Raw genomic sequence first — 12,966 nt, 5'->3', positions numbered from 1 at the left:
TCCGTTAAATGGAGCGCTGACAAATATTTTATATTTCAACCATTTGAGTGGAAATTAAAAATGTGGTCAGTGGTTTTGATCTTTATACTAGTAGCCTGCAACTAGGAACAGATTAGTGAACAACTGCTTTTTATAATGCTGTTCGTTATGGCAATCTCTTACTACTAGTACTTCTCTACACTTAATTAATGTGGATGTTGCCATAATTGTTTCTGCACATGCTCAATAACAAGTGATTGATTAAACTGTTGATAAATACTGTTCCACCTCACAGGACACAATATGAGGATACTAGTTTGCTTTAGAGCTTACCAACCGTTTAAGCTTTATCCATTAGGGTCAAAGCCTTTTCAAGTTTGTTCTAGATACAGTAGATTTTGTTGCAGAGAGAAACTGGCATGAGTCAACCTAAGCACCCTTAATATGTTTTTTATAATAACCAAAACTACAGCACACAGCCAAAGCTCACCTTCTAGCGTGCAGTGCAGGTCATTTTACTGTTAATACCTTCGAGAACAGCAGTCAAACTTCATCAAAGTCAAACTTTATTCCGCACATAAAAAACTGCAGTGAAAATTTCCATGGCAACAACTACCACAAGATAAAAAGAAGAAAAATAGAAATAAAAAGGCACACCAGTGTGGTGGATAATAAGCATCAGTTTACAAAGGACAACACCACAAATTAAAACTTTCTGATATTAACATGACTGCACTGTTCTTGTTTTCCTGTTGTTTCTGGCATACTTGACCTTTGACCTCTAGTCTTTATGGGAAAAAAAACTGAGTTAAGATAGAGCAGGTAAAATACTGCTGTCACCAAGCAGTTTGGGGATTTGCTTTATAGAGCTCGTAGTCTTCTTTCCTGAAGAAAGCCACTTCTGTTTCATTTGCTGAAACGACAAACATGTTGAAGTTAACATTCCGCAGCAGATCATCTATACCAAGCTCCCCAAATTATAGATGTATTGCTTGGAAAATATTTTATCTCACTTGCATTATTGCCCTAAGTTTGTTACCATTATCACCAAATGGGTTTTATTTTGCATTAATTATGGCACTCCTCATTTTATGCTCATTCTACATCATGTAATAGCCTTAATGTAAAACACTCTTTGCTTGTATGGAAAGTCCTCTACAAATAAAGTTTTATTGTTTAGAATAATAATAATGATAATAATTATTATTATTATCATTATTATTTATTTAATGCAGTAAATCTTCATGTCATTTTGGGATCAGGTGTTGCCAGACACAGTGTTCAATGAAAGTTGACTGAACAGCAGTCAAAAGCTCTTACCAACACCAGCAGCTTCAAGGGTTTGGCCATCTTGCAGAATAAGCTTTTCATCGTCCTCTAAACTCATCACCAACTCATTAGTCTTTAAAAAAAAAAAGAAGAAAAATCCACTTAAATAGAAACTTTGGTTTTCAAAGGACCACAGAGTTACCAAACTATGTACATTTGTAAAACATACAGTCAGGCTGAAAGTCCATCTCCCTTAAACTTTAAGATTTTCATGGTTTCTGATGTTGAAATGAGGCAAACACAGACTTGGTCAGTTGTTAATGTAGAGATGATCTCCAGCTCATTCCTCTGAGACCCCTACATTTTTTAAGCTTATAGCTGGCTTGACCAAGGACAACTCTGAGACCATAAACGTGTTCCACACAAGTACCTGAATGCAAATGTTAAGACCTGGCCCAGCAGGCACTGACCCACGACCCCTGTGGACATACACTGTGCTCTCTGATGTACAGATCTCAAGCCTCATGGGGCAATATACAGCTAATCAGACTGTTTCCATGACCACCGCATTCCTGTCTGAATGAAGAGTTGGGCTGGACCCAGATATTCGGCTATTAAAGTATTTCTGATCGTTTTATCCAGCAGATAACGGGTTTATTGACTGCGTCAAAACATTTCAGTGTTGGTGAGAGCAGCACTGGAATGCAAGCACATGAGCACTGTGAGAAAATGGCTCCACTTGAGGTGCGCTGCAAAGGGGGAGGAGGGGCAGATTTTAACATCTTCCATAATGAGCACACTTAGCAGGGAGCAGGAAAAATTTTAACATTTTCCATAATGAGCACACTTACTATTTCAGGCGACAACAAAGTTTAACAGACTTATTTAGAACACCGGACACAGATTTTTGGACTTATAATTTGGACTTACCTATAATTTTTTAACTTTACAAACTATGAAGTTGTGTCTTTCTCACCTAACACTGAAACTCAGTAGCGCACGGTGTGTCTCTTTCATGTGACACTGAAGCTCTGTGGCGCATGGGGTGTTTCTCTCACCTAACACTGAAGCTCTGTGGCACGCAGTGTGTCTCTCTCCCCTTACATTGAAGCTCTGTGGTGTGTCTCTCTCACCTGACACAAGATCTTTCCCCACCATTAACCATTTTGGGCCAAACTCAAAGCTGTAAATTTTTTTGTCCAAGGAGTGCTATTATGTCACTTAATTTTGGGGTAGTTCAGGCAAGAAAGTAACAATTTAGATTTGAACATATGGTCAATGTATCCAAAAACTGTCTAGTTGTAATTGTAAATTTGCTTCACTGTTTTTGGTGATGTGCTGGCCTTGGGCATCTCAGCAGTTCAGCTTCAGAAGCGTTGTCTATCAACAAGGCAGTGACATCACATTTGTGTGTGTTGTATACCACTAAAGCAAAAGCTGCATACCAAGAGCCACTTTTCAGTCTTAGAGCTGCTAAAGTTAAAGGGGAACTTTGCCCATTTTTTGAAATTCATTCATGTTATTCCTATGGTCTATGCCAGTGCAAAAATATTAATAAAGATGAACAACTCTCACCCAAACCCAAAAACAAGACCTAAAACGCAATCTGTAAAGTCATTAGGCAAGCATGTCCAAAGTTGTTGGGGGCCAATTGTGGCCCTTGATCCAATTAAAAATGTCCCTTGGTTTGACTTTTAAAATATAATATATTTATATTTATATATATGTATATAGATATATAGATATATAGATATATATATATATACATATTTGTTAATCAAGTAAGATCACTGCATTTTTCCCTTTATCTTACAATGGTAAGACTATAATACAGTATGACTGTTGACATGCATCAGGTAGGAACGCATGTGTTTTCATAAACAGACAGTAATCAAGCTAACTGAATATTTACCTAACAGCAGACATTTCCTGCTTCCTAACAGACATGGCCACAGCACAGACATGTTGACAGTAAGGTCTGTTGCTTTCAGGAGCACTGGAACATTGAATACATTTTCACTGACAGAGCAAACTGTAGCTTAGTTTTGTTTGTTTGTGATTTTCTAAATAGCCTATTTGATACGAGAAGCAGCTGGCCGCTAGGTATTTTCACATTATATAATCCAGCCCCCATTCAAAAAAGTCTGGAAACCCCTGTCATAGGGTAGAAAGTGTGGAGCTGCTCCATAGAAAATGAATTGAAAAGTGTTCAAGATGACTCTAAGAGCAGCCAGGGGTATGTTCTGAGTATATGGGAACATTTTATGTTTCACAGCTGAAAACAATAGAACAGAATAAAGATTTTTTGAATATAAAAATAGAAACCAAACATTCTGTGGGTCCACTAAATCAGGCTCCATTTATTGCTAAGTAACAGCTCCAGACTTTACACCCTATGGCATTATAAGTTTGAGAATTACTTCTGTGGTGTTTGGCTTTAGGAGAGAGAGCAGCTCATGTTCACAAATATTGACTGAACTTTTTCAGGCCATGGAAATAACATGTAGGAATTCCTGGTTTAGGTGGTGTCCCCTCCCCCCTGAAGTTGCCTGAGGACACTCGGCCTTCAGGAAAACGTGTCACTGTGGCCCAGCAGGTTGACACTTTCTTTAGACAGATACCTTAGCTCCATGTGCTTGGTGGATTATCTTCATTGTGTCTGAAAATACAAAAGAATGGAATCAGATGCAGATGATGCATTTTGCAGGTGGTGAACAAATTAAAAACACAACCCTGTTGGAATCAGTAGAATTTTAGTGACCCATCATGACACATGACATGTCCTCACATTTAGCTGCTCATTGCAAGACGATGTCATCAAATTTATGTAAATCAGCACACAATTAAAGGTCTTGGTTTTGCATTTAATATATTCAGACTTCAACATTAAACACATTTCTTCAAAAAATAATTGTTATAATTGCAGAACTAAGTTCGGAGAAAATATGAAATATTGTTAGACAAAAACCCTCATCCTACCACTAATGTCAGACACACATACCATATGTATATTTCTTGAAAGGAAGAGGAAGTCCTTGTCTTGTTACAATATCTGGAAGAAATGAGGTTAATCATAAGTGGAGTTTGTAATGCTGAGAACACACGTAATATTATGATCCAGTGCGTGTGTCTGTGTGTGTGTGTGTGTGTGTGTGTGTGTGTGTCTGTTTCCTCGCCTTCTCTGACAAGCTGCATGAATCTCTGCACCGTCTGCTCCAACCGGACTCGGTGGAACACCACGGACTTGAAGTTTCTGTGCTCGAAAGACCGGACCAGCCGAACCGTGACCACCGCTTCCTCCGCCATGACCCGCTGCTGACCGACACACCGATGAGCACAGCTCAGACTTCAGTGCTTCTGGTTGTGACACAGTGGCTTGTAGCGTTGAAATGACAGATCGCTGATATGTTCCGTGTGGGAATGACTGTCTGGTACAGCCGGTACAGCCTGAGGTTTGACAACCGACTAGCTATCCAGGCCAGGCTAACCAAGAGCTACCGACTACTCTCTAGACTCGATGAGAGGATAACTGAGCAACCGAGCGCTCCTCCGTGTCCGAGCCAGGCCCCCAGGAAGTGCGCCACCCTCTGAAGCAAAATTTACATAGTGGTCGAAAGTGGAATTACAGCGTCACGTGATGCACAATGGCCCAGAAAGACTTCCCCATTTGTTAACATTGGGAAAGAGACCTCCTTAAATCAATGGATAATTTTTTGAGACATGTTGACTTTTTAGAATGCATTTTTAATAGCCATTATTAAAAACACTTAAAATGCGCCATTTTCCGAATATAGAGATATTTCTCCAGATATAAAATGAACGCGCATCGGACCCGCGGAACTCCACCGCGTGCACGCGCATGTAACTCTCGGAGTCCCCGACAAAACACAGGCTTCGTGCCGGCCGTAGTAATGGATATTTTTAATCATAATTCATCATTTTGACCATTTTACAACATATCCATATGCTGTTGGCTGTAAAGCCTATAATATAGGCAAAACGTCTTACCGTGTCTGTATCAGAGACCGTATATACAGTCTACGATCTGTATAGACAGTCTACGGTCTGAATTCAACAACCCGTTGTCAGGAAGCAGCGCGGAGCACTAGTGATAGTTATTAAACGATAGTTACTGAATGTAGTATTCACTTAAAGTTGAGCTGTGTAATAATACAATACTTTGTAATGTTACAAAGCACCACCTTTTATTTCATTTTTGTGGGCACAACACATTTTGATTCTGTTAATTTAATTTCTCCGGTCGTGATGACGATATTACGGAAGCGTATTGCTACCACTCTTGAAAGAAAAAAAAAAATACGGATCAGTTTCACGTTATAACGTGATAAGTTTAACGTTAAAACGTGAAAAGCTTCACGTTATAATGTGAGAAGTTTCACGTTGAAACGTGAAAAGTTTCACGTTATAAGGTGATTATAAGGTTATCATTTATATTGAATAATTAAGAATATGGCTCATTTACAGGATTTGATCAAGTTCTACTTCATGCGTGGACTGAGACATGGTGAGATTCTGCTGTTATTGAACAGGTTGGATGATATTGCGATTAGTATGCGAACACTCAGAAGGATTTTAAAATGCATGGGGCTGTACCAAAGAAAGAATGAGTCCCACCCTTTGGAGGTTGTATCATTTCTTATTGATCTGTTGTCATGCCCAGAATTGGATGAACCGTCTCCAGGAACTGAAAGACAGTGACTGTATATAGCATATATTGAGGTATATAGCATGTATGATCCAATGTCTGGGAATGGGGGGGGGGGGGGGTGCTATGTGTGTAAGAGAGAGAATGTCTGTGTGTGTGTCTTTGTAAGTGAGAGAGAGAGAATGTGTGTGTGTGTTTGTGTATGTGTGAGTTAGAGAGAGAGAGAGAGAATATGTGTGAGTGTGAGTGAGTGAGAGAATATGCATGTGGTAGAGGGAGAGGGTGAAAAAGGGAGTGTATGATTGACGGAGAGAGTTTGAGTGTGTATGTGTTGGGGGGTTGCAACTTCCTCTACAGGAAGAGCTGCAGCAAGTTACACACTTGTGGAATACCTGCATCATCCGACGCAGCAGAAATGCAGTAGCTCTGCGTGGACGTCCCATTCTCATGTACACAATCCCTCAACTATTTCAGGGACAAGATCACCTGAAAGAGGTGTCTCAGGAAGCACTGGAGCTCTATAAACAAGAATGCCAACAGAGAGGACCTTATCCTTGCGATGAAACAGCATTCAACTTGTGTTGCCATATGATGGCAGAGAACTTCTTACACTCACCAACCACAGCAGATCAAGCCATAGCTATATCTCTTCCTGATAGCGCACATACTTGAAGACCTATAGTCTGTTAAAAACTTGCATGAGCATTAAGACAGGGCTACTTTATGTCAACTACAGACTCAGCAAGTATTGAACAATACTGTATAGTTGTAGAGGGAAATTTATAAAAACTAATCACAACCTTCATTTCTGTTTTTTCAGTTCCTGGTCTGTAAATAGAAAAAAGTGAATAATGAGTTCGATGAAAGATGCTCATACAGTATATATTTGCTAACTTAAAATGTAATGATTAGAACAGGTCCCTAAGACACCCCGATATACCTTAATATGTTCTTTAAGGTACAGGGATGTCTCGGTGATCCCAAAATCATTCTGGACAACAAATGATTTTAAACTATTTTATGGCTCTTTCTAGTATTTCTCTACCTACAGGATTTGTACTTTTTCTTTTTTGTTTACACAATATAACTCTATTTACTGCTATTTTTTCAACTTGTATTTTCAAAGATTGGTTTAAATGTTTTAATTTGGGATGAACTAAGTAGTGAAACTACAAACATCCCCTCAATGGCAGTGACTTGTGAACTGTTAAAATAGAAATAGTGTCAAAATAATTTAACAATTCATAAACTACTTAAGTGATCAAAAAATAGATTTTTGATTATTTAATATATTGAGAAGACAACAACAAAGCTTGCAGGTTTTGATTCTTAATATAGATTATGACTTATAGATACACATGGGAGATATAAAGTGTTTAGTTTGAAAATAGAAGCCATTACAAGATTACACAGTGACATGTGTCACTAAAACCTTGGACTGCTGCTAAGGTCAGTACAATTGACCTAAACTTGATTAACAAACAACCCCCCCACCCCCACCCCCCACACACACAAAAAGATGTAGTAAAAATATAAACCACCTGCACACAAACCTTTTAGCAAACTCATTGCTACAAGATGGGAATTCCAACAAGTAAAATGGAAACCGTTTTTTTTTTTATCATCTTGGCAAGTGCTTTACTGCTTTAATGTGATTGGTTAACATCAACATAACAGATTAAACAATGAAATGACCAACATAATTTAAAAAAAAAAAAACAGCCAGGCAAATGCTGTTATTGATTAGGAATCTGACCTCACAATATTTTGTATCTACTAATGCTGTCCCTTATTTTATTTCTTTTTTGAAGTTGCAGTGGATTTACCTTATGTGTATACGTTGCATGTGTGACAGGGTCAGTGTGATGGGGGTTTTTATGCATGTTTTAAAATTGCTTTTCTGCATGTTTTAGTTTTATTTATCTATTGTGCTTTTAAGTTGTTGTGCTAGTTTTAACTAAGTTTTATGGGATTGTTTTTATTGTGTAGTGAGTATTTTTGCATGCAGTGTTGTCTTTTTCCATCGCCCCTGAAAGCAACGGACACTGACCAACCTCCAGGCAGCAATCAGTGAATGAACAACCGGTGTGGCGCGTAGGAGGGGAAAAGGTAAAAAGAGGAAAGCGGAAGACACGAGGGAGGGAGGACAAAGCGACCACGAGAGCCAGTAAAGGCTGCGGTGACCCGACGGAACACACAGCTGAGGTGACAAAGACACCGGAGCCCGTAGCGCAGCAGCCTGTACCCGTTTGGCGAGAGTACTCCAGCCTGTGTCGGTAGTTTGACTACCGCCCAGGAAATCCGTGAGTATTTTTTACCGTGTGTGCGGCGGGTACTGGAGGGCCAGCTGCGGGGCCAGGCAAGGGGTGTGATTTTGGGGCTGTTCAGTGTCGCCACGGTACTGGCTCTGGTTTATTTACTTCCCCAGGACGACCGGAGCAGTAGAGGAGGTGCTGCGGGGAGAGAGCGGTCGGGAGCTGCTGCAGTTCAGGGAGGAAAGGTCTGCTGAGGACTCTGCGGCCACTGGCGTCACACGTGGGCAAGCGACTCCACTGGAAGGGGCAGCGATAAAGGGGTACTGAAAAGGACTTAACAGACTTTTTTAGGCATCATATGTGCTCTTTTACCACCATGATTTTATTGTAATAAATCTGCTTTTTACCCTTGGTGTTTTTTTAAACTCTGCTCACCCCTGATTTAAAGAACCTTTAGCCTTTTACAGTCCTAGGGCTCTGCAAATCCCTAGGTGGCGTTGTCGTTTTTTTTTTTTTTTTAATCCTTTTAACATCTTTTAATTGGTTTTAAATTCTCATTTAAGTCTTATTGGTAAATTAAAGGGTCAACTAGTGGACTCAATTGACTCCTGGCCACGCAACACATGGATCAAAACAATGCTATTCAGATTTTCCATATTTTCTGTTTGCAACTGAAATGATAAACTCAATCTAAGCTATGCTAAACTCAAATTAGGTTTTAGTAAGTAGTATGTTGTCCATTTCACTCCGTAGCTCTGGGTAGGAAGTGTATGTCAATGGCAGTTCCAGAGCTGGCCCACAGGTATGAACGACAGGTCATCGTGCCAGTCCATCCACTGGAGTGAACAATACCTCAATTTTGTCAACACATGCAACATCTGACCCTGTGACAAACCTTTACATCTTTCTAGTCCTGACTCATCCAGTCCTCTGATGTACTGTTGCAGAAAATGAAAGCTCTGGTTCTCTGCTTGAGTTGTAGGAGATGCATCCAGCATCTTCAAAAGCTTTCTTGTTGTTGGCTTTTTGTCTTAATACATCTGTAAGAGCCTGTGTGCTCACAAATGCCTTTCGTAAAAAGTGGCTCGCAACTAATGACGTTTTTTCTGCAGCATATCTTGGTTTTTGGATCAACTGCTTGTGTGCCACTTTTACAAGGATTCCCCGTAAATTCTCTCATGTTGGAAGTGTTTTAACACCCAAGCGGTCCAAAAGATCAACTAGTTCATCTCTAGCCTCATCTACAAGTTCTTCTTTTAAGGCAGTAGTTATCAGATCCCTGTCTGACTGACTTTTGTACAGGAGAAGACTTTCAAACAGCATATCCTCTGAGGCTTCATTCTCACCAAAAATAAGAGCCACTGTGAAAACAGGGGCAAGGCAGCAGGGAAAGTATCCTTGGTCTTTAAATCCCTTAAGAAGAATCTGGCCAATAGATTTCCATTCTTCTTCCTGCCATTTGGGAGACAGTGATGGATCTCTCAGCTCCTCCCCTTACATACAGATACACATCTCTTGAAACACCATCTTCATCAGCTCCTTTTTCATCAATGTAAGTGTATTTAAGGGGGTGTTTGAGGAGTTCTGGATCCTTGAACTGGCTTATCATTTATTCCAGAAGATTGACCCTGTGAAATTTTATGGTGACACACAACACATCATATGAAGTTGTAGAACTTCCTTTTTGATCGCCTGATGCTGTGTCTGGGGGAATGTGCTCTGTGCTTCTTGTTAGAAATGTGATGGTATTGATGCCCAGTTCATTGTCTTCAAACTGTTGTATCAAAGTGTCATCAAGTTGACTAGCCAAGGGTTCTCCAAGAAAGGGGCCGAATATCATCTCAGATGTGTCTGATACATCTGCATCAGTTTCCAAATCTGATGCCAGGATGACAATAGTTTGAGTAGCTTGCTCATCTTCTTTACATGTCTGTCGGTTGTACATCATTAATATACAAATCTGACTTTTCTGCATTATATTCCTCATCCTCCTCATTTGTCAGAGTCTTTGTGCATAAGTAAAATCTTAAAAAACCCATTCTTAGTACATCATACAGTTCCCCAACAGGATATCTTCATCAAATACAGCTTCTTCTTGATAGTGTAATATGTCATGACTGAGTATGTCAGATTTTCTTGAAGTTTTGGGTACATCAAGGGTTCTTGTTCCTCCTCCTCTGCATTTCCTTACTCGTTTACCGTCATGAATCCATCCCAACTCAACTTTTCTCATCGCTTTTTTAGCCCATTTATTTTGTTTTACATATCTTCTTGTCCTCTTTGGGGCAGAAGTCTCCTCCTGATCGGATTTTTTATCATCATTTATATCAATGCCAATCTTTTTCTTAAGTTTTTCAAGCAGTGAATTTTTTCTTGTTGCCTTTGCACTTCTACCTTTATAGTCCAAACAGAAGCGTCTTGCTGCTATGCACTTTTCATATGTTGGAATGTAGCAAGCAAGAGTGTCATCATCCATAAAGTCAACAATTGTGGCATCAATCTGTCAAGACAAAAATACATTTTAACTCATGAACAAGACTGGTAACTGCTGCAAAATTCTACCACAACAGTACTGAAAACACTCACACACTCTCCCTCTTTACTATTGTTATTATTATAATTGTTGATATTCCATCCTCGCTCTTATTGGGTGTAAATTTCCTCGGGCCTACAGTGCAATAAGCCCATTTCACACAGCACACGTCACCTATGCGTGCACATACAGCGTTGTTGTAACATCACTGCTACGTCCGCAGATATTAATACTGTATTTACACATTTGCAAGCACAAATTCCACTCATTTACGAAGTTGTAACCGTGGTGATAGCTGTGCTGATGCCGCGACCCTGCCTTTGGTTGTGCTCGTGCTGTGGCTGTACTGGTTCTGTGCCCCCCGCTCGCCCTGGTCGTGGTCTGGTCCTGGTTGCGCCGATGCTGTGATCTTGCCTTTGGACAACTCCCTTTCACATATGCATGAGACTGTTATCATCTCTATCAACATCATCATAGAGAGCAATTACTAATTTCACACCTACCATTATTGTAATATGACATGCATCTGTTTCTATTATTCTGCAATATAACTTCATAATGATCACCATATAATCACATTTTAACACGAAACATTTTGTGTTTTAACGTGAAACTTTTCACGTTATAACGAGAAACTTATCACGTTTAACACCTGTATTTTTTTTCAAGACTGGCAGCAATACGCTTTCGTATGATATGATTCCCTGATAAGTTGTATGTATATTTGTCTGTGTGTGTGTGTGTAGAGAGAGAGATAGATATACCATAATCTGATTATCTCGTTAATATTAAAACCGACAGCACTGCTGTCGTTATACCGTCAATTAGCAGCTGTTGCTAATAAGCTCAGCTACAACCAGAGGAATTCTCGTGAACGAGCGCTGTTCGCTTTGAGCACTCGGGTCATTTGTGTGAGCGAGCCAGTGTTAATGTGCCATGCATTGATGCAAAATTTATATCATAATAATAATAATAACCTTTATTTAACCAGGTATCTCCCATTGAGATCAATGATCTCTTTTGCAAGAGAGACCTGGCCAAGAATGGCAGCATACATCACACTCAAGTGAAACATTTGCACTCATAAGACCTAGATATAATGAGATTTATCATTGACTTAAAAGCATTCAGAGTAATCAGTTTTTGAAGTTTGAGCTCTGACTGCAAAATGTTCCATGAAGTTGGAGCTGCAAACCTAAAAGCTTTCTTCCCCATTTCTGTTCTGACCTTAGGAACAGTAAAAAGTCCTGAGAATGGAGACTGTAGGCCCTATTGTTCAAAATTAAAAGCGACGATAAATAAGATGGAATCCTCTCAAGAATTACCTTGTAAATAAAGACATACCAATGGCCGAGCCGGCGCACATGTAAAGATGGCCAATTTACTTCTGTATATAAGACAGTGATGAGTAAGAGCTCCACAGTTTGTGATAAACCTCAGAGCGGCATGATACACACTATCCAGCACGTGGAGACAATATCGATTTGGAATGTCTAAAAGAGCCATGAGATTAAATTTTATAGACTGCCATTCAAACTAACCGAAGCACTAATTGGTTGCTCCACTGGTGGGAGGTAACCGCACCCGGTCGCACTCGGCAACATTCGGCTGCCATTAATCTTTACTACAATCTTTACTACGCATGCTCTATGGGCCAGTACACCCGGAAATTTTACACGTTTCTAAACCCGGAAAAAGAGCTATCTGTGCTTCATTTGTCACTGAGCAGCTCTCATAGGAATGAACGAGGCCTCGCCCCCACGGCTGTAGCCAGACTTATAAAAGAGTCATAACTTCATGCACCACTGAGCCAAACAGAGCCAATCCCCCAGGAAGTGTGCCACGCTCTGATGCAAAATTTACATAGTGGCCGAAAGTGGAATTACAGCGTCACATTAGGCACACTGGCCCAGAAAGACTTTTGCCCATTTGCTTAACATTGGGTAAGAGATGTCCTTAAATTATTGGATAATTTTTTTGAGACACAATAACTTTTCAGAGCGTAAATACTGGATCCCAAGATGAAAATACCACGGCAATCCTGACTGCGAATAGCACTCTTAAAAACATGATGGAGGACATCAAGACGGAGTTAAAGCAAAACCCGCTGACCATGGCTAACATCGCAAAAGTGGTCGCGTCCACCTGAGCTGAAATCAAAGAATGCATGGAATATAACAAGAAACTGGAAAGAGATATCAAACAACTTAAAGAGCGAAACACAGAACTGGAGAAGAAAACTGCAGAGTTGGAAAAAAAAACAA

The 12,966-nt window shown here is 39.9% G+C and overlaps 1 protein-coding gene across 1 annotated transcript; it reads right to left on the bottom strand.

The window, feature by feature from the left end:
• Positions 1 to 528: 528 nt before the first annotated feature.
• c10h2orf76 (chromosome 10 C2orf76 homolog) lies at positions 529 to 4,804 on the bottom strand. Its single transcript, XM_042494843.1, has 5 exons — positions 4,425 to 4,804; positions 4,250 to 4,300; positions 3,870 to 3,907; positions 1,300 to 1,381; positions 529 to 892 (listed from the first exon to the last, which is right to left on the bottom strand). Exons 1-5 carry the CDS (start codon positions 4,552 to 4,554, stop codon positions 816 to 818), a joined length of 378 nt encoding a protein of 125 aa, XP_042350777.1. The 5' UTR covers positions 4,555 to 4,804; the 3' UTR covers positions 529 to 815.
• Positions 4,805 to 12,966: the final 8,162 nt, after the last annotated feature.

This window comes from Plectropomus leopardus, chromosome 10 (genome assembly GCF_008729295.1).
Source record: "Plectropomus leopardus isolate mb chromosome 10, YSFRI_Pleo_2.0, whole genome shotgun sequence".
Classification (NCBI taxonomy): domain Eukaryota; kingdom Metazoa; phylum Chordata; class Actinopteri; order Perciformes; family Serranidae; genus Plectropomus; species Plectropomus leopardus.
This window is presented reverse-complemented; position numbering and strand designations above follow the sequence as displayed.